At 37.5% G+C, this 26,799-nt stretch overlaps 1 protein-coding gene across 14 annotated transcripts in view; it reads left to right on the forward strand.

The window, feature by feature from the left end:
• Window positions 1-26,799, forward strand: part of ZNF280D (zinc finger protein 280D) — a 124,776-nt gene that overhangs the window by 51,966 nt on the left and 46,011 nt on the right. For 12 of the 14 annotated variants that reach the window (XR_006274927.1, XR_006274928.1, XM_043494498.1 and 9 more), the window contains 11 exons: window positions 2,834-2,991; window positions 3,597-3,697; window positions 3,807-3,953; window positions 4,644-4,778; window positions 6,870-7,114; window positions 8,417-8,557; window positions 10,540-10,602; window positions 11,249-11,367; window positions 14,077-14,113; window positions 18,876-18,921; window positions 21,916-21,971. Coding sequence is in view for 11 of the 14 variants with exons in the window: in XM_043494498.1 (XP_043350433.1) it covers window positions 2,834-2,991; window positions 3,597-3,697; window positions 3,807-3,953; window positions 4,644-4,778; window positions 6,870-7,114; window positions 8,417-8,557; window positions 10,540-10,602; window positions 11,249-11,367; window positions 14,077-14,113; window positions 18,876-18,921; window positions 21,916-21,971 (1,248 nt within the window). In the remaining 3 variants the exon portion in view is untranslated. Of the gene's footprint in view, window positions 1-2,833; window positions 2,992-3,596; window positions 3,698-3,806; window positions 3,954-4,643; window positions 4,779-6,869; window positions 7,115-8,416; window positions 8,558-10,539; window positions 10,603-11,248; window positions 11,368-14,076; window positions 14,114-14,270; window positions 14,362-18,875; window positions 18,922-19,804; window positions 21,972-22,878; window positions 26,166-26,799 lie in introns of those variants that run through there. The other 2 variants (XR_006274926.1, XM_043494499.1) reach the window with 2 other exon arrangements.

The raw sequence follows: 26,799 nt of genomic DNA on the forward strand, positions 1-26,799 counted from the left end.
CATCATTCCGATCAGTCAAGCAAGTATCTTGTCACTGTTGACTCACCTCTGTTGCCAACTGCTATTCTCCTTATTATCTCTTGATTCATGTTAGTCAGAAGTTACCAGTATTCTCTTGTTGACTCTGTCCTGTAACCTTTCGTTATTCCTTATTAAATTTTCTGTTTTAATTGATTTATACGACCCTAGTGCCTGAACCACCATCAAGACGCATTGTTATTTGTATTACTATTGTACAGGGTCTAAAGAGTGCTGCCTTGACATTGACTCTCTAGTTGGTCAAAAATGCGGCTAATTTCCTGAAGTTGCATAGCTAAAGCACCAGAAACTTTCACCTTCTGTAGACTCTGGTGGACATGATATCCGATGACATTAATGTTGTGCCCCAGCTACTCTCCTATAGGATCTGTTGGATTGGTGCCCGAGAAATTTTCTCGAGAACTGTTTTCCCCTTACTACTTTTGTGGATGAGCTATTGGTATGAAGGGAATCTCTGTTTCAGAGCATGCTGGTGCCATCATCAAACATGTGGGTCTGCCACATCCATAAGCAAGCTTTTCCAAAAGTTAACAGTTCTCACTGTAAAAATTTGCATTTTACTATCTAATCAGAATTTATCTATTTTACGTTTCCAGCCATGGGATCTTGTTATGCCTTTATTTGCTAGATTAAAGAGCACTGTAGTGTCAGAAATCTTCTCCCCTTATATATTGTTATAGACTATAATCAAGTCATCTCTTAACTTTTTTTGGATAAACTACATAGATTGAGCTTCTTTCATCTCTTACTGTACTACAAAAAGAAAAGGAGTACTTGTGGCACCTTAGCGACTAACAAATTTATTAGAGCATAAGCTTTCGTGAGCTACAGCTCACTTCATATAATTCTATGTTATAGAGCTAGTTTACATTTAACACAGTACTGTACTGTATTTGCTTTTTTTCGGGAGGAGAGGTAGAGGTGTCTCTTCATATAATTCATTTCATTCTAATAAATTTGTTAGTCTCTAAGGTGCCACAAGTACTCCTTTTCTTTTTGCGAATACAGACTAACACGGCTGCTACTCTGAAACCTGTCATTACTGTACTACAGGTTTTCCACACCTTGAATTGTTCTTGTAGCTCTTTCCTGATCCCTTTCCATCTTGTCAACATCCATTTTCAAGTGTGGACCAGAGCTAGATGCAGCATTTCAGTAATGGGCTCATGCAAGTATTATCCAGTAGTAATAGCACCTACGTATTTCTACTCAATATTCCCCTGCTTATACATCCAAGGATCTTGTTAGTGATTTTAACCGCATCACACTGGGAGTTCATGTTCAATTGGTTATGCATCATGATGATTTTTCAGAAACAGGCTTTCCAAAATACAGTCCCCCTACCTGCAAGTGTGACCTACATTTTTTTTGTTTATAGATGTGACCTTGCATTTGGCTGTATTAAAAGACAGATGGTTCAAGTGAGACCACTTTACTAAGTGACCTGACTGTTCCTAACTCTGAACAAACTTTATTGTTCTTTCAAAAGTTTACAACTGAACATTGACTTAATTCAGCTTTCAAACTTTACTATGCAAAAGAAAAACTCCCCTCCTTTTTTTAGTAGTTTACGTTTAACACAGTACTGTACTGTATTTGCTTTTTTTCGGGAGGAGAGGTAGAGGTGTCTCTGCTGCTGTCTGATTGTGTACTTCTGGTTCCAAATGAGGTATGTGATTGACGGGTCACTCTGGTGTTCATAACTCTGAGATTCTACTGTATGTACAAACAATAACAGTAACATAATAATAATGTACAACCCTCCTCCCTGTACTTTAAAGCTGATCTCTAAATAAAGCTCCTGAAAGTAGAGGAATTCAGGGGGATGGGATGGTTCTGTTGAATGACTTTTACTTTTTGGTTTATGGAATGTGGGCTTTTAGGGGCATGCACATGGCCCCCCTATTACTCCGCAAGGTTTCATGGCAGCATACTCTGGGACATGACTTCTACAATATGCTTGTGTGGTGGGTATCCCTTATATAAGATATAATCTCCCTGTGCTCTGCAGGGCCTATGCCCTGTCCATGTTTCAGTCACTCTTTAAAACCCACTTCTACTATGCTGCTTGGAGTGAATTGAGTTGACTTGTGTAAAGATTGTTTATTTTGTTTTATTTGTTTCCCTTTCATTAGATTATAAGATCTTTGTATCAGGGACTGTCCTTTCTTGAAATTTGGAAAACATCCTACATATCATTATATGCAGTAGTGTTGTTGTATTGGTACCAAGATATTAGAGAGACAAGGTGGGTGAGGTAATATTTTTTTATTGCACCAACTTCTGTTGATGAGAGACACATGCTTTCAAGATGACAAAGAGCTCTTTTTTCAGGTCATTGTCAGGTCCCCATACCTGAAGGTGACCTGAAGAAGAGCTCTGTGTAAGCTTGAAAGTATGTTTCTCTCACCAACAGAAGTTGGTCCAATAAAAAATATCACCTCACCCACGTTGTCCCTCTGACATAGTCTGGCATGACTATAATCAAATATGACATAATACTATAGATTCCCTATACTGCAGAGTATATCTGAGATAATAGTGTGTTTTTAATTTAATGTTCAGGATGTCTTTCAGTTAATCTGTTGAAAGGTGGTGGTGTTGTTTATTTGTATCTTCCATTTATGAAATTTTTGACAATTTAAAAATCATAAGAACCAAAAGTCTCATCACAATTCACTTGAAAAGTGCTCCTATTCAACAGTGTTTTCAACTTTACATACTTCATGTCAAATTTGTCAAGTATATCTTTTGTTTAAACTTAGCTTGTGCACCTGTTCGCTATCTTTAATAGGTTTATGAACCACATGAAACACCACTTAGAGCTCGAGAAGCAGAGCAGTGAAAGTTGGGAAAGCCACACCACCTGCCAGCACTGTTATCGTCAGTTTCCCACACCTTTCCAGCTGCAGTGCCACATTGAAAGTACACACACCCCTTATGAGTCATCTAGTAAGTTTGTTCTCTTTTTGTGTTTAATCATTGTGTTCTTACAATTTTAGCTATTTACTGATTTGTAACTTGCAAATAAAGATGCAGGAAACCATTTTTTGTTTTTGTTTTTAAAGAGGAGAATAAGTATTGAGGTTAGAGAGTAGTTGATCAGCCAGTTTATCCGCTTTTAGTTACCATGTTTAATTAGAACTCACAACCCTAGGTTTAGCAGGCCAATGCTCAAACCACTGAACTATCCCTCCCCCCTGGTAAAAAAAAATTACCAGCTTTTGTTCAGATTAGTTGTTTGAAAGATTAGTGTTTCAGTCTGGGTTTAAAAACAACAAAAATTAATAGGATTGGGCTCTCCATTGCCAGATTTCTTGTATTTTAAAAGACAGTGCATCACACCAGGAAATCCAGACTGCAGACTCTTGAAACAAGTTTCAGAAGCAAAATAAATCTGTAGTTTTGTCTCATCTTTATATTTAATACTTCTATATATGTAAATTTTTATATATATATACACACATACACATAGTAGTTTACACACGCACAATAGGCTATTTCTTCCCCCCAAACTCCAATTAATACATTTTTGACTATTTTCTATTCTTTTTCAGCTATTTGTAAAATCTGTGAATTATCCTTTGAAACAGAGCAAGTTCTTTTGCAACATATGAAGGACAATCATAAGCCAGGTGAAATGCCATATGTTTGCCAGGTACATCAGAGTATTCAGTATTAAAACACCTATTTTTTTTCTTAAGAAAATTTTCAGCAAAGAAGTCAACATAAGATCTCATGAGTTTAAATTACACTTTTATTTCTAGGTGTGCAATTACAGATCATCAGCTTTTTCAGATGTAGAAACCCATTTTAGAACTGTACATGAAAACACAAAACATTTGCTTTGTCCATTTTGCCTCAAAGTTATTAAAATTGGAGCACCATACATGCATCATTATATGAGGCATCAGGTAAATAGCTATTAATTTTTGTCTCTTCATGATATAGAAATGTGACCAAAAAGCAAAACTGAACTTAGTAATTTGCTAATGTACATCTTCTCCATAAAAATAGCTTATTGGTTGTGTGATCATTGAGAAGAGTTATGTTTTAAAATACTGAAGGTAAATATACTAATAAGGAAAAATATTAATTGTATAAAGCTTTGGACCATTTCTTTTGAATTCTTTTAAGTGAACTATTGGATTCCTTTGGTAGATTTCCCTAATATATTGATGTATGAGGAGTTTTGTGTAACTTGCATTAGCAATAATATTAAAAAACCTCTGCACATTCTATGAAAGAATATATGTGTCATTTCGTTGCTTGGATATGTCATACTGACATCCTCTTGAAGTCAGTGACAAAACACTCGCTCTTGTGAAACCAGATGCACAATTATAGTTATCTTTTATTTGTAATTTCATTAATTGGTAACCTAGATGCTACTTATACATCGTGCTTATGTATTGCTTTGCATTTTAAAGCACTGTACACATGTTCATTTTATTATTTGTTATACAGTATTATGGGTTTTAGGATTATTAAGAGTGATTTGTTAAAATAAGATTTAGGTCATTATTGCTTGAGACATGCTAGAATGGCAGTTTCAGTTCACAGAAGATTCCTGCTTACTGTAAATTGTCTTCCATTTTTAAAAGAAAAAAGGAATATACCGTTGTACTAAGTGCAGATTGCAATTTTTGACTTGCAAAGAAAAAATGGATCACAAGACTCAGCATCACCGGACGTTCAGGAAACCTAAGCAATTAGAGGGATTGCCTCCTGGAACTAAAGTAAGTTCTTTCTTCATATAAAAGAGAAAAAAAGAAAGTTACCTGGCCAGAGAAATGGAGAGAGCCTACTTAGAGAGGAGGACTGGGTTTTAGGTGGGAGATACTGAGGAGTTGGGAAAGGAGGGAATTTTCCCTGCTCAAAGCATTCAGTTTTACACCATCCCTCAAGCAGATTATTTCATTCTGCCTCCCATCTTCATTATTTAAACAAGACTGTACTTCCCCTGTACATGTCTGTGCACCCCAATACACACAGTTGATAATAGCCCCACTCCTACTTTTTAGAAGAAGTCTGTCCTGCTGCTTTCCTGAGTTGAGGGTCCTGTTTTTCCCTTCTCTCCCCCCCTCCTCAGTTTCTTGGAGAAAAGCGACGGCTTTAGCGTATTGGCTATAGAGAGGGTGTGATCAGTGGTTGGGAATATCTGATGCATTCTCAATGTATGGGGCCATGTTGGGGAAGAGCAGCAGGCAGCAAGGGAGCAAAAGTTGCTGCTCCCTAGTGAGCCCTTTCACCTGAGCATTGAGATCTAGAAGGGCTTGAGTACACTTGCGAGTTAGAGCGCAATTAAGGAGCCCCAGGCACACGAGCTCACTACCTGTCCACACTGGCAAGGTACAGAGAGCGCTCTGACTCCGCAGCTACAGCGCTGCTGGTACTCCATCTCGGTGAGTAGAATGTTTGCTGCGCCCGCGCTGGAGCGCCGCAGCACCAGTGTGGATGAGGTGTTGCATTACTGCTCTCTGATTAGCCTCCGGAAACGTCCCATAATCCCCTTAAGTCAAGTGGCCACTCTTGTCATTGTTTTTGAATCACTGTAGGAATGCGGATATGCCCTTTGAAAGCTCCGTTTCTGACAGCCAACATGCTTATCTGCTCCGAGACAAAGCAACCATTAGTGTGGAATACTGTGTGAGAGAGAGAGAGGTGGGGCGGGGAGGGGAGGAGAGGAGAAGAGAGGGGAGTCTGCTGCTGACATGCTCTCAGCCCCCCCAAAACCACTCTCCCCCCACATACACACAGCACATTCCCTGTCACACACCACCCCACCCCCATTTGAAAAGCATGTTGCAGTCATTTGCATGCTGGGATAGCTTCCCATAATGCACAATGCCGAATGCTGCTGCAAGTGCCGCAAATGTGGCCCTGCCAACGCGCTTGAAGCGGTCAGTGTGGACAGACTGCAGTGCTTTCCCTTCTGCGCTCTACAAAGGCTGGTTTAACTTAAAGCTCTCTACATCTGCAAGTATAGCCATGCCCTAAGAGTTTTCCAGACCCATGTTTGAAGGGAGATGAGGAGAGATCTTCTTGCTATATGTGCTGAGGGAACCTTGCTGTTCATCAGCATGTGGATCATCACCTCACCTGGTTGCCCTTCCTCATGGAAAAAATAGAATGAGTGACAAGTAGCCAATCGGCACAAGATTTCCCTGTAAACTAGGGTTTTTTCCTATAGACTTCTAAGAGGGTTTGAGATCCATAGTCCTATGAGGAAAACCAATGGACTTGGCAGGTCTGTGAAGTGGCTGGTCTGTTGGAAGCTGACCAGCTGGACCACACTGTCATTTCAATCCCTGTAGGAGAACTCGTAATTGTGGCAACTGCTTTGCAAATTATAAAGTACTCCCCCCCCCCCCCCCCCAGTAAACTCTCAGGTCAGACTTCAGTCTTCTGTGATAACACATTCGATTATCCAAAGATTTCATGGGTTTAAGACTAAGTAGTAGACGTTCTGCTTGCTTACTTTAGAATTTTCTGCTCTGTTACTTATTGGATGCCCCCTTTTTTTTGCTGAAAATCGGTAAACTATTTGGGGTATAGCTTCTGTTCTGTGTCAGTTGTAAGTCATATTTTTCAACATGTCTTATTGAATAGGATTCTTTATATTTGTGTTCCATATGAAGCCAAATTTTCCTGACCGTAAACTGCTTTGTTTTATACTACAGGGATATGACCAAAATATAGGCAAATGAAAGACTTGCATGAGTTATAGAAACAGGAGTTTCAAAAATTTAAATATAACTCTCTAATTAGTATCATTAATTTTTACAGTATTATAAAAATAAAGCGCCCGTATTATTTCATGTTCCTAGGTTACTATTCGAGCTTCTGTTGGACCTCTTCAATCTGGAACATCTGCCACATCTTTTAGCACAAGCACCTCCACATTTCAGTTATCTCCCAAAACTAAAAATACCAACACTAAAAATCAAAACAAATCTAATACAAATAAATCAAAATTAAAATCATCAACTATACAGAAGAAGCAAAACACATTTACTAGCAGCAGCAGCAAAAAAAAAAAAAAAGTTGCTAATACAGCATTGCATAATCTAAGGTAAAATCTTTCAGTCTATACTGTTCTAAAGTATATTTTGAACATACTTACAAAAAGTATTTAAAGATCAGTTCATGAAGATAAAGCTTACTGGAACACAGGGAATTTGTGACGTGGTTGAGTTTGGCAGGGAGAGCAGGTTCATAAGAAAGACGCTAGTATCTTGATATTTGCGTACCAATATCTTGATACTATTTTTATCTTTTATTCTTCCCCATGTGATTTGTTGTTTTGTTAGGAACAGATTTCCTGGCAATGGAAGAGCAGGACAGATGATGTGGAAAGTACTAATTTCCTACAAAATTGAGACTTTTCACTGGGTCACTGTACAAAATCATATTTTTGTTGAAATATTGAGTCTCCAGGCAGAGTCTGCTAAAGATGACCTGCAAAGGGAAATACAGCTGTGCTTGTGTTCCTTTTAGCTTCTTTATGAGGTTAAAAATAAATGGTTTTGTTTTGTAGGTTTTTTAAGGTTTGGTTTTGTTTGTTTTTCCTGTTTGTTTTTAAAATTAGGAATTCAGGTGTTGTCTGTTCTAAAAGGCAGTCTGGTGACTGGAGATGTAATGAAATTGTTCCAGAAGAGTCAAGAGATTGAAAGCTAAGCTATTGAGAAGAGAAAGGATCTTTAGTTTGAGTGTATAAAACTTTTTTTTTAATAGCTATTTAACTTCAGTGAATAACATTTTAGATACAGAATGCCTTTGTTAAAGATTAACAGGCCTGCTTCTTCAATTGAGGTACTAAACTTCGCAATGAATATGCTTCAGGGCCTTCAACAAAATTATGGAGGATCAGACTTAACTTTCTTCATTTAATTTTTCTGTAAAGTTTGTAGGGTATTTTGAGGGTGGATGGGTTGGGAAGGTATCTGAGAGGAGATCCCCAGTCCTTTTCCACATAGCTTAGAGAAGCAAAAAGCATGCAAATAACTTACTTAAAAGTCCTTTGCAGATAACCAGTGAGTAAGTTTTAAGATCATAATGATACTGTGTAATTAGAGGGGGGAAAATGTTCTTGAGTGTTTTTTTTAAGAAGTATGAGCTAATACGAATTTAAACAGTACTTAGTGTATAAGCTCTACCATGACCAGCTAACATTTTTAAAAGGTGTTAAACTGTCGGCAGTAGGTACTAAGTGTTGTTTAAAATCATGTTAGTCAATATATTGTTTAAAAGACCCTCTTTTTACTTGTCATATCAATGCTGTTGGGGCTTTAAAATAAGACCTTTTAAGTATATTAAGTATGTCCCCTTAATATATTAACACTAACAGTATTTGGTTCGTTTGTATTACTATTAGGTATCGTTTGGGAGTTCATAAATGCATTGAATGTTACTCAGAAATAAAAGATTTTGCAAGTCACTTTCCAGCATATGTCCATTGCAGCTTATGCAGATACAATACTAGCTGTAGCAAAGCCTATGTGAATCACATGATGAGGTGAGAACTCTTCAAATTTTTATAATTATAGTCATGGTTATTTTAAAATATTTTTCTTAATCCTATATAAAATTGTTAACTCTTTCTGTGAGCTGTATCTTGTATATTTTTCATAGGACTGAGGAAAACTATAGGCTTAGATTTTCAAAGCAATGTTAATGACGGATGTGTGGCTAAATCCATTGCACTGGTACTTCCTATTAAAAAAAAAAAATAAACCTCAGACTATGAGCAGGACCCTGTGTATAGAGTGAGGCATGGTATTGCAGGAAGAGAAAAAATGGTCTCATGGCTGAGGCAGTGAAATGACACCCTGGAGAACTGGGTTCTATCCCTGCCTCTGCCACAGAATTCTTATGTGAGGTTGGGCAAGTAATTTAAACCAAATTTTTCACAGGTGGTCAGTAATCATTTGTTCCTCATTTTCTAGCCCCCACCTTGAGACCCTAGTGTTTGAATTGTAGAAGTGCAGTTCAGTGACAGCTACAATTGAAGTATATGGGATCTGTGCTTTAAACGTAGGCAGTGCTATATAATGAGACGTTCTCTGAAAAATCAGGCCCTAGGTGTCTAAAATTGGCCACCCAAAATTAGTGGCTACTTTTTTGACCCTATTCTCTCTGTGGTTCAGTTCTCCATCTGTAAAATAATACTGCCTTATCTCACTGGGGTAATGTGAAGATAAATTCATTGATGTTTGTGAAAGAGTCAGATACTATCGTGATAGAAAAGCCCATGAGAAAATTAATAGTTCTGTATTTAGTGCAGTGTTTAAATAGTGATGCAGTAAATAAGGTATGGGGCCTCACACACAATGAGGGTAAATCAAAACGTTGAATAGCTGCTCATTAAATGAGTACTGCCCATTCTGTGCACTGAAATGAGGCAGGGGTACTGTGGGAAAAAATGTGATCATATAATTAAGGACTTTATAATGCATACGCACAATGGGAATGAGTTAAAGTTGTCTAGGCAACCTTAAATTCTGGCATTTTCTAACTGAGTGCTTGACTTTGCAATCTTAATGTTTCAGCATTTTGCATGTATGTATGTAGACATGCCTGTGTCCATTTACAGACACAGACATGTAGTGGTGTCAGTGTCCATTTGAGTTTTTGAATGAAGTGATGTATCATATTACAAACTCGCTGGTTTCTAGTTAGTTAATAGGAGAACCTTCTATGCTAGCAGCCAGCAGCTGTATAGCTATCTTGTGGCTTTAGTTTGTCTTGTATATTAAGATAGATCTCATATGCACATTTATTAAGCTGTTGTTTAAGCCTATTGAGTATAGTCCATAAATGATGCCTTGTTTCCAAATCATAGCCGAGCCAGAGCAAACTGGAATACTGATATTGAGAACAAATATATAGCTTATTTTAATTACTATAAAACATGAAGATAATAGTTAAACCTTTAGAAGTTCAGTATATATTCTTAGCCTGTTTTATCTATTTTTACAAATGACTTACTACTTGTTTATCTGCAAACACAAAAATTCAAACTACTTATTCAAAGACAATGCTATGCTATTGCAATATTATGATCATGATTGTATCTTGAAAATTAAACTTCATAGTACTTCAGCTAATCATGACTGAAATGTTTTTGTCCAAAAAATCACATTCCTCAGAAAGTACTTAAAAGTTTTCTAAAAGGATACCTTGTAAAGGATAAAGACTTACTTATTTAACTGGTAGTCTAATCCTGAAAATATATAACAACTATTGATGTTTTAAAGATTTTGGTGTAGTATTTCAGTATTTTGAACAGAGTGAGATGCACGAATCTGTGAACTCTTTATGTACCAAATTTACTACTTTACAACAGTATATGGACAGACAATAGAAGTCCTTTATTTTCATGTCTTACAACAGGCAACTTGCAGCACCATTTACGGTGTAGTTATGTGGAATACTATACTCGAAAAGACCTGCCCTCTATATAGAAAAATAGCTAAAATTATATTTTCTTCTCTGTAGCTTTCATAGTGCTCGTCCAAGTAAAAGATTTTGGATCTATAAGAAGCATTCAGAAGAACTAAGGTAACTCTTATTTTCATTTGCACATTATTCTTTGTTTCATTCTCTCTTTAATATACATTCTTATACCTGTCTAGTCCTTTAGTTAATATTAGATATAAGACCTATATTTGAGGTTCAAACTTAGGAACTCTTGATCTTGTGGGTTGCCACAAGTTGGAAGTAGCACGGAAGTGAAAATGTTTATGCAGGGGAAGTGAAGCTTCTTGTGGGAGAACTAATAATGTTTAATGTAGCTGCATATAAATAAAGCAACTGTCTACATGTCTCTTCCACCCTTATTCCCCATCCCTGCCAAATTTTCAAGAGAAGAACTTCCTTTCACGCACCTGCTATCTATAATGCTTGGAATGCTCAAATAAAAGTGCTAATAATGGCACTTTTTATTATGTTTGTACAGTGCTTAGCACAGTGGGGTCCTGGTATATGACTAGGGTTCCTCCATGCTACCTTAATGCAAATAATAAATACGTAAGTGCACAGAAAGATGATGTTGATTTACATAAACATTACATACATGTACATTGTATTTTCATGGGATCTGCACATAGTCTCAAACTTTATATGCTACAAGTAGAAGAAAATCTTTCATAGCTTTGTACTACTCACTCTTTTTACCTTTTTTTTTCTTTTTTTTTCTCCTTTTTAGGGGTGTTACTGTCGTGTGTCTTAATTGTGATTTCCTAACTGATGTTTCTGGCTTAGATAAGATGGCCACACATTTGAGTGAAAGACATACTCATACTTGTCAAGTTATTATAGAGAATGGTAAGTACATGTAGTATATTTTATCTTTATATATTGAATATTAATAATATAATATTTTAGTCTACCACATTGGTGGTGGTTCTTGTGCAATTACATCCCAAAATGAATGCTATCTTCCATAAATTGGATGAAATTATATCTTGTATTGGACCAACTTCTGTTGGTGACAATGACAAGCATTCAAGCTTACACATAACTCTTCTTCAGGTCTTTGAAATGTATTCAGAGTGTCACAGCTAAATACAAGGTGGAACAGATTGTTTAGCGTAAGTAGTTACTCCCTTGAAATATGTATTGTTCAAGGTGAAGTGGTCCATTAACACCTTTCCAGTAATGGAGGGAAATAGGAGTGTGGTTAGTGGGTTATAGATTGTTGTAATAAGCAATAAAGCCAATGCCTTTCTTCAGTCCATGATTTTTAATGTTTAGCAAAGTTATGAATTTAAGCTGCAAGGCTCACCTTTTTGAAGCCTGTTGTGCAGATTTCCTTTGTTATTCCTGAGGGCATTCTGTGCCAAAAAAATAAAAATTCTGCACACAATATTTAAAAGTTCTGCAAAATTCTGCGCATTTTATTTTTCAAATAAATGTGGAGGCTCCAGCATGGCACTGGGGAGCACAGGCCACTGGCTGCACAGTGGTGGGAGATCACAGTGAAGGTTCCCAAGGGACACAGACTCAGCAGTGAGGCTGCACCCAACCCTGACACAGTGTAAGGACCAGACGTTCCCCAGAAACACCCCATGGCCCTGCCCTCTGTGCTAGGTGCACCAGGTGTGGATGGGCAGACTCAGCAAAGCAGGATCCAAGTGTGGGGGGATCAAGGTGTGGATCGAAAGGGTTCTGTGTGGGGCAATCTGCGTGCAGGCGGGTCAGTGGGGGATCTAGGCGCAGTGCGGATCTGGATGCACAGGGGCTTGTTGGGGGGTTCTGGATGTAACAGTAATGGGACTTTGCAGGGGGTCCAGGTGAAGGTGGTTGGGCTCAGTGGGGGGGGCGGGGTCTGGGTGTGAGGGGTCCAGTTGGGGCTAGGAGGGGTGGTCCAGGTGCAGGAGGAATGGGACTCATCGGGCGGGGGGAGTTGAGGCTCGGCAGGAGGGTCTGAGTATGACGGGATCTGGATGCACAGGGGTTGAGCGGATGGGGGAGCAGCTTCCTCTTCAGGGATCTCTCCCCCTGCAGCTGAGGAGTGATGGGTGCAGTTTCAGGGGATGGAGAGCGGAGTTTGCAGAGCTTCCTTCAGCTGGGAGAGAAATCTGAGGATGGGTCTGACCTGGCCATGGATGCTGTGCAAGGGAAGAGGAAGTCCTGTCCTCCCCAGCCCAGCCGGGACTAGCAGCAGAGCCTGGTGCATGGTAGGAGCCATTAGTCAGGTCTTCCCCAGTCCCGCCTCTTGCCCCACTGTGATTTACCACTCTGCTGGCTGCCCTGAGCCCCCAAAACATACTGCTGGGGAGGGTCGCATGACTGCTCTTGTAGCTTCCCTGTCAGAAAGTCATTTTTCTGCGGGGAAGCAAAGAAATTTGCAAGGGACATAAATTCTGAGCCTGTGCAGTAGTGCAGAATTCCCCGAGGAGTACTTTGTGGGTGAGGGCTGAGGTCAGCTACAGAGAAATTATTTTGTGAAAAGTGTTTACTCACAAGTGAAACGGTGTTTTTGTTCTTACCACTTTTCTGTGCGAGTTCACTCGAGAATGTAGTGATTGTCTTTCACCCATGTAGTTATTGTTGGGCATTTTGTGCACTGGATGAGGTACGACATGTGTAGGACCCATGGATCTGGAAAGATGTGTTGTGGGAGGTGTTGATCATCTTAGTAATGGGGATACGTTTACAAATTTTGTGGTGGTGTTCTGGCAGGGTCTGGTGCTGCTTGGAATCAGTATGTCCTGGTCTCTGGGGAGCTTGCTTCTGACAATGAGCTTGGAGAGGTTGGGGGCATTGTTTCAATGTCAGATGAGGGAATTCAGGAAGATTTCTTCCAGGATGTTGTCCCCATCTAGCATGGGTTGTAATTGTTTGATGATACCTCATAATGAGCTCCAGTGAGGGTGGTAGGTGACAACTAGGGGTGTGCAGTCGGGGGGGGGGATGGGTTATTTCTGTACTGAAGCAGGTTCTCTTTGAGTATTTGGATGGCCCATTCTCTGGTGGAGTGTCCTTGTTTGGTGAAGCTGTTTTTAAGTGTGTTAAGGTGTATGTCCCAGACTTTTTTCTATCCTATTCTGTGATATTTGAGCGCCTGGCTGTCAATAACCGATACCTTGGTGTGTTTGAGGTGGTTACTGGATCTATGAAAGTAGGTTGGGTGATCCAGGTTTGGGGTTTTTTTTTATAAATTGTCTGTAGGGTTTCAATGTTGAAGCTGATCATGGTGTCCAGGATGTTGATGCTAGTGTGGAAGTGTTTGAGTTTAATGGATGGGTGGTGGAAATCAGTGAGGGAGTTTAGGTCATCTGTCCAGAGGATGAAATATCACTGATATATTTCAAGTACTGTATATCACTGGTTTTGTGGTACATTTGTCCAGAAATTCTTCTTCAAGATGGCTCATGAAGAGGTTGTAATATTGGGGAGATACCCTAGTACCCATGGCTTGGCAAAGTGGTGGTGGTGTTGAATGTAAAATTGTTATGGGTAAGGATGAAATGGATGATATTTCAAGGTGTATTTTGTAATATAGAATTAATCCTTTACTTTTAATTCCAGTTTCCCTAGGTTGCCCAGCTGCTGAACGCATTTCTGAGTAAGTTTTTATATTTGTTAACGTCTAAAATGTAGTTAACTTAATTTGTATTAATTAGATATGGTCAAAAGTTGCACTATGAGTATGAGCTCCTTCGAATTTCATTGTATTTGAGGCGCATGGATAAATATTCTTAGCTCTCTGCTTGTCTTCATAGTTTTAGTTCTGGATTGTATCCTAACTGGAGAGGACCTATTATCCAGGTATGGTTTGGCCTTAGACAAAATCTCTAATGAATACTGCTTTCAAGATTTTTGTCCAATTTTGCAAAAATTGTTAGAGTATCTGAGAGATTTTGGCACTGATCCATCCTGAACTGAAGCCTAAACTAATCTGAATCTGAACACTGCTTCAACCCATTTTTAATATTAACACTGTTTAATGAATCTTTAATATTCTTTGCTGGGTTACAGTGAAGATTGTGGTTTTATCTGAACTAAACAAATGAGGATTTAGTTATGACATTTAGAATGAATCCGAGATAATGTATATGATAAAGGTGTTAAAGGTGTGTGCTTCTGTCAATAATTTTCTTAGATGATGTGCAAAGAAAAAAATTTACTTTTTTTAGGGCTGTCAATTAATTGCCGTTAACTCACGTGATTAACTCACAAAACTAATCGCAATTAAAAAAATTAATCGTGATTAATTGCACTGTTAAACAATAGAATACCAATTGAAATTAATTAAATATTTTTGGATGTTTTTCTACATTTTCAAATATAATGATTTCTATTACAACACAGAATAGAAAGTGTACAGTGCTCACTTTATATTATTTTTATACAGATATTTGCACTGTAAACATTATAAACAAAAGAAATAGTACTATAGTGCAATCTCTTTATCATGAAAGTTGAACTTGCATGAACTTACAGGGTATTCTTTTATTTTTCTATTATTATTCTGTTTATTGTTTAACAGCGCCATCACTAAAGCTCCTATAATACTACTAATATGCATGCCAACCTTCTGAAAGCTGGCCAATAGTTGGACACCCTGAGTAGTGTAGACAATAGTCTGCAGAACCATTGGGTGTGAGACATGACACTTTTGTGATCAAAGTGGCTGGTTTTGTTTAAGTGTAATTTGGTATACACGAGGCTGTCTACATTTGTTCTTGGTTTTTTTTTTTTTTAATTCCCATGCTCTGCTAGGGTATGATGCTCATTCCCTGTTTCTAGAAATAATCACAATAGATTTTTTTATAGGTTTTCAAATACAAAATAAAGCTAAAATTCAGTTATAGCATACATTTCCTGTGTGTGTGTGTGTGTGTACTTTTTGCAATGAGAAAAGTGTATTTCAATATCTGTAGTATGTTATAGAGATACATAGTTAAGATTAAGTTTTGCACTGAAAGCAGGGATTACTCTTTTTGTTATGTATGAAAATCACAGCACATCCTCCCCCAAATTATACCACTTCTTGAGTAAAGAAAGTTCTGAGGATTTATAAATAAATCTATTAATTAGTTTGAGTTAAATAAATTTTAAAATGGGACCTTTAAGAAATCTTGCACCCTGTGGCAAAACTTTTTTGTAATGCCTGATGATCTTAATAACAAATAACACAGACTCTTCAAATTTCCCATATAGTTAAAACTCAATAGAATCTTATGACTAGGCTTCATTTGAAGAATTTTTTCTTTTTAGAATTAGTGGCCATTCTTTGCTGCTGGGTATAACTGAAAGTTTCTTTTTTGTTCTTCAGCCACTGTTAATTTTAAGAGAAGTCCACAAAGAACAGTTATCTCTCAAACTAGCCATCATCTCCTGTTGTTCTCAGTGTGACTCGGGCTATAGGCCTGCATCTGCACTGAGTTGCTCCTCTCAGTGCTCCTATTTACCTCTTGACAGCACAGGAAACTGCCATATTCCTAGTGGGGGAGCTGGGCTTCTCTTCAGTTTGGAACAGCGAGGTAGTCACCATTTTGAAGAGAACACTACTTCATGAATTTTTCAGGAGAATGGCTTAAAGCTGTCAGAACATACTTGTGAATTTGGCCCTAAAAGATTTAAGATTGATACAACATTTCTTCAAATTATTGGAAACATCACATAGTAGTATTTTCTTTAGGTTTCTTGTTTAGTGTTCATGGATGAAATCTTTAATATTATAAAATCATCAGACTGGAAGGGACCTCAGGAGTTCATCTAGTCCAGTCCCCTCCACTCATGGCAGGACTAAATATTAGCTAGACCAGTGGTTCTCAATGCCGGTCCGCCGCTTGTACAGGGAAAGCCCCCAGCGGGCCGGACCAGTTTGTTTACTTGCCGCGTCTGCAGGTTCGGCTGATCACGGCTCCCACTGGCTGCGTTTGCCGCTCCAGGCCAATGAGGGCTGCGGGAAGCAGCCCGGGCCAAGGGATGTGCTGGCCGCCCTTCCTGCAGCCCCCATTGCCTGGAGCAGCGAACCGTGGCCAGTGGGAGCCACGATTGGCCGAACCCGCGGATGCGGCAGGTAAACAAACTGGTCCGGCCAGCCGGGGGCTTTCCCTAAACAAGCGGCAGACCGGCTTTGAGAACCACTAATCTAGACCATCCTTGACAGGTGTTTGTCTAACCTGTTCTTAAATATCTCCAATAATGGAGATTCTATAACCTCCCTAGGCAATTTATTCCAGTGTTTAACTACCCTGACAGGAAGTTTTTCCTAATATCCATCCCAAAGCGTTTTAGCTGCAATTTAAGCCCGTTGCTTCTTGTCCTATCTTCAGAGATTAACAAGAACAACTGATCTCCCTCGTCCTTTTGACAGCCTTTTATGTACTTGAAAACTGTTATCATGTCCCCTCTATCTTCTCTTCTCCAGATTAAACAAACCCAGCTTTTTCAATCTTCCCTCATAGGTCATGTTTTCTAGACCTTTAATCATTTTTGTTGCTCTTCTCTGGACTTTCTCCAATTTGTCCACATCTTTCCTGAAATGTGGTGTGCAGAACTGGACACAATCTTCCAGTTGAGACCTAATCAGAGTGAAGTAGAGTGGAAGAATTACTTCTCGTGTCTTGCTTACAACACTCCTGCTAATACATCCTAGAATGATGTTTTGTTTTTTTTTGTTTTGTTTTTTGGAACAGTTTCTTTTTCTTTACACTGTTGACTGGTATTTAGCTTGTGATCAACTTTAACCTCCAGATCCCTTTCTGCAGTACTCCTTTCTAGGCAGTCACTTCCCATTTTGTATGTGTGCAACTGATTGTTCCTTCCTGAGTAGATTTCACTTCATTTTTTTATTGGTGTTCCTACTCACGATTAAATACTTCAGAGTATTCTAAATCCCTGACCAAAAAGAGTGGTTTTAGTGTGTCATTTATTGAACACAATCTTAACACTTGATTTACTCTGTTTTTCTCATTGTTAATTAGTTTTACATTAATATAATGCTAAGTGCTACAAAAAACAGTATGATCTTTGGTCCCCTTGAATATATATATATCATTCTATCTCATAAATCAGGATGTAATAAATAATCATAAATGGGTCTACATAATACTAGCAAAGTCATTATTAATACCTACCAAGGTGGTGTTATTAATAAACATAAGTTTTATGATATGTCCATAGCGAATGTTTAAAGATTATTGAAATGGTGTTTATTAACATTGTTTTTTCTTGGGTTAGTCAATAGTAAAATAGCAATTAGGCTAGATGACATTAGGCTTAGTGCTGGTGTTATCTGTTTTTCATAAAATTTAAATTACTGTTTCTTATGCAATTTATATTGCACATTGTAGAAGCAGTCATTAAGCCTCACTGAGGTCATGAATAATTTAATTCATGATTAATAACATTACTACTCGGGTCTGATAAAAACAGCACCATACGTCAGCTGATTAAAATTGACTTTAATGCAGCATCAACAAAGAAGATATAGCCACAAGCAATTTCTAAAACAAAAAGCCTTTGAAAGGTTAGATTTTATATTAAAACTGATGACTTAACAAGGTTTTGTCGGACATATGTACTACTTGCTATCTCTGCAATAGCATTTTCTCATATAAACACAGAAAATCAATCAGGGTGATTTTGTGATAAGCTGTTTAATTAATGTGGTTTTAGAAGTCAATAAATTTAAATAATTTATAGCTGTCTAATGTATGGATTGTGCTTGTGAAGATATTTTTGGGGAAGAATATCCTCTAAGTGATAGTTGAAGGTCAATTTCAACTTTTTACAACATTCCATTCTTAGCTATTGGATGCAATAAATTATACAATTTAAGAAAGACATATGCAACCGTTTTGTTGTAGGAATGTTTCTGTTTAATGTCATTGTTTAGCTGTATGAGAGAAACATGTTTTAACTTGGTAAAATATAGCTACTTTTATATATAAATCTTAGGAATTTATTTGGTTAAAATGGTGATTCGGTCATAATTTGAGAGGTTGACTGATTTGTGGGAAAGATGCATCATCTGTCTATCAAATAGACTTACAGCAACTGTTAGCAGAACAGTATTTCTTGAAGTTTTGTGAGATGATTACTTTCCTTTTTTCCATCAATGAAATAAATGGGAAAGGGTCCCATGAAACAAGCTTGTTTACCACTTACTACGTGTATACAATAAATGTTTTGAGACATTAAAATATTAAATAGATTTTTAAGCCAGCTCGGCTCCATTTGAACAATAAAAATAGATTTCAAGTTGCTATGGTATTTTTCTTATTGTAAGTATTATATTTGTCCTATTTTCATCTTTATTTTTAATATTAATAGTACAGTATGAAAACTCTGAATCTTAATTCATTATTCACTAGGTTAAAGGCAACTTCTCTCTCTCTGGTGGAGATTTCAAAGTCTGAGGTAATATTTTATTATAATGCCTATAATGGTTAACCAACTGGGAAGATACTACTTAAATACATATGTACATACTGCTGAATAATAAGACTAGTATGTCCAGGAGATGCATTTGATTTTGAAGAATCAAGCCTTGTCCTGCATTGTCATCTGTTTTCAAATGACATAACTAAAATGTCCCTCCACTTAATGTCCTTTAAATTTGCTATATCTAGAAACTTCCAGTTGGCATTCAAATACTGATTGGACTGAAATGCCAGTCTAATGAAGCCATGGTTAGTTACCCTATGTATACTGCATAGACTTAATGGAAGTGAGAAAGTGACTTTAAAAAAAAATGCACTCTTTGTCATAGTTAAAACTAAAAATGTTGTTTAAAAACAACAACAACAAATAAACTTCAATCATTCCTTTGCTAGTCTAGACTGCTTTTCTCAAATCTGCTCACATCTCTCCCCTGCTCTGTGTGGAAGGGGGTAGTTAGAGTCTATCACATATAGATTCTCATACCACCCACTCTCACTCCCTTAACACCCTGCAGAACTTTCTCCTGTGGGTTGGGATTTGCAGAGTAATGGGCATACTTGGTGGAATAATGGACATTGTTCTCTGTCTTGTTGAGACTCTTCAGAAAAGAGACTCTGCAGTTACGGAAACCCCACTTTGCCAGTGGGTGGAGGGAAAGGCCTAGGATCTGGCACAGACTCGGTTTGTAATTAGCACTTGTTTCTTGCAGAACCGTAGTGGATCTCCTGGGTTTGGGGACAGAAATGTGCCTCTCTTAAGGTTCTCCAGCTTTTTCTATGTATGTTTTCATTAAATATTGTTGATACAGAATATTAAGACTGTATTTTACATGTGTATAATGGGGCCTCATGTATTCCAGGATTCAGCAGCGTGGAATTTTCTGTGGAATTCACCCAATTGCCCTGCAGAAATGTGCTCTAGAACCTCTGCTTTCATTTAAAAAAAAAACTAAATTTCTAGCCCTTATGATTTTTTTTCATAGATTCCAAGGCCAGAATGGACCTCTGTGATCATCTAGTCTGACCTCCTGTATAGTACTTCCCCAAATTAATTCATAGAGCATATATTTTAGAAAAACATCCAATCTAGATTTTAAAAGTGCCAGTGATGGAGAATCCACCATGACCCTTGGTAAATTGTTCCAGTGGTTACCTTCACTGTTAAAAATTTTCACCTTATTTCCAGTCTAATTGTCTAGCTTCAACTTCCAGGTGATGATTGCAGAAGATGCATTACACTGAAAATATGAACAAAGTGCAGACCATTTCTTTGAGGTTTGCAGGGAGCCTGAAGCAGCCCTCAGAAATATGACCTGCCCCTTCAGCTTCATCAGGGCCTCTTGGATTCTGATTCTATAGCTGTGGAATTGGTTATTTTTCCCCAATGGCATGAAATGTTTTAAATTTTACTGCAGCCAGGTGCTTGACATTTTGCTCCATATACCTGCTCTGCCTGGATCTGACTGCAGCTGTATTTTGCTCTCTAGTTTTTCCCTGTCAGGAGGAGTTAACTGGATTATAGTGCATGCTTTCTGCTCTGTTTGATAATATTAGATAACTGGGTCAGAGACCAGAGCTGGAGTCTAGTTTACAGCCTGGATCTGGGGGAACCAAAAGCATAGGCTGGTCAGTTAGGTTGCCTTGAGAACATCATAGGGAGATGAGTTGCTGAAGTTATCTATAAGCTCACCCCTTCCTAGGTAGGCATGGGTGGGGAAGGAGGTTCTGTAGCAGGCCAGCTGTACATCATCATGGGATCCGAGGCATGGAGAGTGGAGCCAAGTCACCTACAGGACATAGTGAAAATCCATAGTTGAAGATAATCTTTGTTGGAAATAATTTTAGGTCAGTGAGTATGAGCCATCATTGTATGGTTTTGTTTTTTGTTCTTTTTTTTTATGAGTGAAGGGATCAGAATGAAGGCTATTTAGAACAGATTAACATTGCCATGGAATTTGAAGATGTTTGCTGTAGAATTTGGTCTCACTGTAGCAGAGTAAACAGATCCCCGTATATCATATGTACCGTATGTTAGACTACAAAATATAGATACAAGTAGTATACAATACAAAAACAAAAAAGAAAAAACGATTTCACTAAAAAAAACCTCAATACAAATAATAGAAATTTAGGATACTTTTCTGAACATTACACATTAACAATTCTTCATTTTAAATTCAAAATCCATTTATAATTTTGAACAGTGACCATTATGAATTAAATTGCCTTAGTCTATCATTTTAGGCCCTGACCCTTCATTGACTTCAATGGGGCTTTGCATGGGCTTACGGGTCTGCATTATGGCAGATGCTTTTATTAGACTACTTTGGCCATTCCCACATACCATCATTGGAGCACTCTTTTTTACAATTAGTTATTTTATACATGAAAGAATTAGCTCGTTTTTATTGTGCCTTCCATTTTTGTGCCTTTTATTGTGCTGAAAAATCCCTTATCCTTTTAAGATATAATAGTGGACAATATGTTCTCCTATAAAGCTACCACACTAAGCACTTACAACCAGAGCCTTACAGTTTTTTATGAGACAAATTTGTATGTCAGTCTTCCTTATTTAATACATCTCCAATAGATACTGTCCAGGAAGTCTTGTGTAATACTTTAAATTGCATTAACTTCACTTTTGTTTCCACTGATGGTCAACGAATCTGTAGTTCAGTCCTGATATTCTTCCTCCAAATGAACAACTGTGGGGACTTAGTTCTGCAGACCCTACTCAAGTGAGATGTGAGTGGGTCTACTTATATGAATAAGGGTCACAAAAATGTGTGCTAAAATGTGATCTACTTTTTCTTAACTTGGAAGACTGGTTGCAAGTGTCTGTACTAAGCTATCCACTGGATCCCTACTAACTTGCGGATCTGGGGAAATAGCAGTGTAAAATTCTTTCTGCTGCATTGCAGTATAATCAGTTGGTCATGGATGTAAAATAAAAATATCATTAATATTACAGAAAAATTCAAGACCTAGTTTGCCTGAAGGAAAAACAGAAACATCAACTTTTGAAAGGTAAATATAAGCAACAGCTGCATCTCTTGAAATTCAAGTACATAAAATAACACATGCTGTGTTATTTCTCAGGTAACTGGGAGAAAATATTTTAACTAGTATTTGTATACTGTTAATTTTTAAATAGCAGGTGTGTATTTACTCAACAAGACGTGGAACTTGGGCTGTTGGGCTCCAAAATTTGTGTATTTGTTACAAGTTTTAAAGTCTTAATATTTGTAAACATACAGTCAACGTTCAAAAAATAATTCCACCAAAAGACATACAAAATACTGAAAAGAAGGATTATTTATTATATTAATGAATCTGAATAGTAAAGGTATTTTCAGGAGAAAAATAGAAGGGTAAAATTGGGGAACATGCACTGTAATTAAGTAAATGTTTTTTAAAAAATCGGTATGGCTTCTGAAAAACATATTTTCACACTTGTGAAAAGATACTCTTCAAAATTTGGCAGTTTTTTGTAAAGCAATATATGTGAACTTGTTGGGTAATTAATTGTAACATACAGCAATACACATTGCTAACATTAATTCAGACTGGTTACATAGAAATCCGTGAATCAGTAAAATTTGGCATGAGTTGTGAAATAATGTACATTTTGTTTTGGGCAAAAGGTTGTTGGAAAAGTTCAATTTGTATAAAATGTGAATTTTTACACCAAAATTATCATCCTGAAGTGTCCTATTGCAGTTATTTAATTTACAAAACTATGGTCCTGAAGTAGTCCTTAAAAGTTGTATGCCACAAATTTCTACCTTAATTGTATTATTCTACATTCATACACATTTGTAATGTCTTGTTTTTTAAAGACTGTATGTACTGTAAGCTTAATACAAAAGCCTGACAGCTATTTCCACCCATAAAATGTTCTCTCTTGCTTTTCCCTCCTCTGGTCATACCAAAGACCACTTCTGAGGTATGTCTGATACTCTGACATTTTACTTTCACTTAAAATGCTTGCTTAATAATGGGAACTGAATGGCTCAGGTTTAGCAATGACTACGAAGTTTCTCCTTTGCTGGATCACTGGTTCAAATCCAGCCCAGGGCAGTAGTAAATCATTTGAATCTTGGTACAGTAGACAATTGTGTATCATATTTACTAGCTTCTTCCTGACTCCCCATTTGTAGCAAATTTCTGCTTTGTAATGACACAGCTATTCAAATTTGAAAATAGTTCAGGGGCCTAGAGGAAATGAGTTGATTGTCTCAGTCTAGTTCCTAGGGTACAGATCTCAACATGATGAAAACCTATGATGATAGATTTTTAAAATATTGAAAACTGGGACAAGGCACCTCTGGTATCGATCATTTTTTAATCCTCCAAATTTTGTTGATCTGTTTGATTTTATGCCAATATATAACATAGCAATTGTGTTTGTTGACAGTATCCTCCTGGCGATTGGCAGTGGTCAGGACTCCATATTGATCCTTTTTAGTTTCATCAACAGCCCTTGATACCATTGCTCAAGTCACCTTGCTCTCTGACTCATCAATTGTCTAGTCTTTTCCCATGTTTCATAATCCAGCCAAAGTTTGAACCTGGCTCAATTGTTGGGCTTTTGAGTGAGAACTCAAGCATGACCATAAAACCCATTCCCTTGTTATCTCTTCTCTCAAACAAGAGGGTTGTTTACTTTTCCTTGGGACAGACTATAGGAATCTTCTCAGAAAATGAAAAATCCCCAAATATCCTAAATAAAACAGAGAAGATCAAATGAACTCATAAATGTTTCAAAAAGCAAGTATATGCAGAGTTGATTCCCTAGTCTCCCCTAGCTAGAGCCAAATCCTTAAAATTACAAGAGAGATTTAAAAACAATAACAGCAACACTTCAAATTTCTAGAGTTCTATAACTCTCTTTCTCTAAGCTGTTAGTCTTAGACTCTCAGTGTCTCTTTAACTTATGTCAGCCCCTAATTTTGGATTCCTTTACTGTCAAGACTGGCTACTTTAGGGCCACATGTCAACTTGCTCATTACCATAGTGCGTTCTTGGTATTCTCATCTTGACATGAATGGTTATGCAAGCATACAACTCCAGGAAATGAATACTTGTTTTCATTGTACGGTAGCTAGCTGGCTAACTGTATTTACCGAAAACCTTCCTTCTCTTTGGAAAATTGCAGTTTTTCCTCTTTTTTCCTCACATCTACAGTTAGCTGTTTCTTTACATGCACATTTGTCAAAATAGCTTACAGGAATATTTCACAGGAGTGTTAGTGTTTCATTCCCTGAAATATCAGACAAAAAGCTACTCTTTTTCAGCCACAGCCTTACCAACAAATTTCATATTTATTTCTCAATACCAAATAGTATTTTTGACTCGATGTCTTAATTTGTCACAAACAATTAGGTTTTGTTGACTCATCTGCAATCCTTGATCGGGGTAAATGGTATTGGTTTAGAGGCATTGTATGCCTTTTTATCTGAGATGTCACCATTTGTTTTGGGTAACTAAATTTCTTTGCTGCAAGAGGTCTTTTTGAGTGAACTTGCAAAATTATTTTTAATCTTACACCTTTCAGTTCAACATGTATAAATAAATTAGTGGTAAGATATATAAATTTGTCAGTGTGCTGATGGCACACAGCTGTATCTATTTCTTCATCAGTATTAAGTGATGCATAATCTGCCTTCCAGCGCCTGGCCAAAATTGAGCTTGGATGAAAGCAAATTCATAGGGGTTCAGTCTGGAAAAGGTGGAGAATTTGATGCTTGAGGGATATGTGAGTTTTTAAGGGCTTGGGGTGATGGTTCTTGCCCATTTATTGAGGGTATATTCACATTTTAAGAGGTTCTCACTTTGGACATGTTCTTATACTCCTATGTGCTCTTGGAATCCCAGGTGGATCAGTATGGAGCATCTTTTTTCATCATGTTGTAGCTATAGCTGGTCCAGAATGAGGGTGCTAGCTTGTTAGGCAGTATTAGCTATAGCAAATATATTACACCATTTCCCCAGGAACTGTCATAGCTTTCATTTAACTTGTGAATACAATTATAGGCATTGACTTCAATCTGTAAACCTGTATATGACTTAAGTCTTGATTATCTGAGACAATCTTTCTTTCCTTGTTCCAGCAGTGTGGTCAAGGTCAGCTGGAGCAATCATGCTAAGAAACCCTAGATTTTAAGTATCAAGATACAGATGATATGGTATTCTGAATGCAGAGTCCTTAACTCTGGAACATGTTGCATCCACTAGCTCGTGCAAACCTCTTTTCTCAAATCTTGCCTGGAAGAGTTGGGGAAGGGTAGGAATTTGTTTTGGGAGAAGGTCCTTTCCTTGAAGAATCCTTAAACAAGAAGCAAAAATTGTATGTTACATATTTTATGTAGAGATTTAAACATGTTACGGTGCATTTTAGTAAAACGAAATATAAATTTAACCTTTTTTGGCAATCTCAGTAGAGGAAGGGTTTTAATGGGTGAGTTCTTAGCCCTTGAATGAATCCCTCCAGAGTATGAATGAAACACATTGGTGTGGCAGTGTCGTGTTGCTTACGTTACAATTGGCTCTGCTGCTTCTAGTGTCTGGATAAATATTGTTTGGTTGCTGAATTCTGATCAGTTTTATATCCTGCACAAGAAAGTTCACTTTGCTTTTGTTTTTTTAATAAATATTCTTGGTTTAGCTTCTTAAGTGAAAGTAAAACTTGAAAGCAGACCAACTTTTCAGTTTTGTAATAACTAATACCTGGGCTAGAATAATACTGCAGCTTTTAATCAGAATCCCCTCCTCACCCCCCAGCCCCCAAAAATCCCTCTTATTCTCTCTCGCACATCTCTTGGCTGTATATCAGAGTTCAGGAATTGTTTTCAATTTTAAGTTTTAGATTTTTAAAAGCTAAATTGGGAGTAATGGTAGCCTTTTAAATACAAATTAAGCTTGAAAATAGTCTAATGGTAGTTCCTTCATCTTCCTTTTTAATCTATCCATCACATTCAAAGTTTCTGGCAGTCTGGGCTTTTTTCAGATTTTAGTTTTCTTTTAGGGTGCTAGGAGTTAAATAAAACCTTTTCAACAAACTAAACCTCTGAATGGAGACCAGAATTCCCTCTGTGCAAGTATATGATGGACGTTGGTGTTCCTATAACAAATGGGAAGCAATGTTCAGAAGTGTGTCCTACTTGAATCATCAGCTATCAGAACCAAAAATATGAGCAGATAAATTTAGGGATTAGACTTTTTTAAAAAAAAAATCTTATCTTCTCTGAGTATTTGAGGGTTTTGTATGTACGTGTTGAATTCTAAGTATGCAATTTAGTTTTTATTTGGGGAATATAGATTTTCCTGGCTATTTTAGAGCAGTGCATGTGATTTTAAAAAAAGATGCAATAATACAAAGTATAGCCAATATCTACTTACCTATGTTATGGCTTGGATTTTATTATGGAGTCCTAGAGTTTTAAGGACAGAAGGGACCACTTGGTCATCTATTCTATCCTCCTGTATACCACAGGCCACCAACACCACCTAACACTCACACATTAAACCCAACAATGGAAATGAGCTCAAACTAAATGAGATCCATAAGAGACTAAAATATTATGTGCTCCAAGCAGAGAATAGGGGCAGTCAAGGTGCACCAGTGGTTGAGACCCCTGCAATGGCAGGGAAATGATTAAATGAGATATACCCAGATAATCCTGGCAAGAGGTCTGGCAAGTTACCCATACTCTCACTCTGCAAAGGAAAGTGGAAAAAAACCCAAGATCATTGCTGATCTGTCTTGGGCAGGAAATTCCATCCCAACCCTATGTATGGCGATCAGTTAGACCCTGAGCAAGAATCAGCTATCCAAGCACCAGACAAAGATAAT

The sequence above is a fragment of the Dermochelys coriacea genome, chromosome 10 (assembly GCF_009764565.3).
Source record: "Dermochelys coriacea isolate rDerCor1 chromosome 10, rDerCor1.pri.v4, whole genome shotgun sequence".
In the NCBI taxonomy this organism is placed as follows: Eukaryota; Metazoa; Chordata; order Testudines; family Dermochelyidae; genus Dermochelys; species Dermochelys coriacea.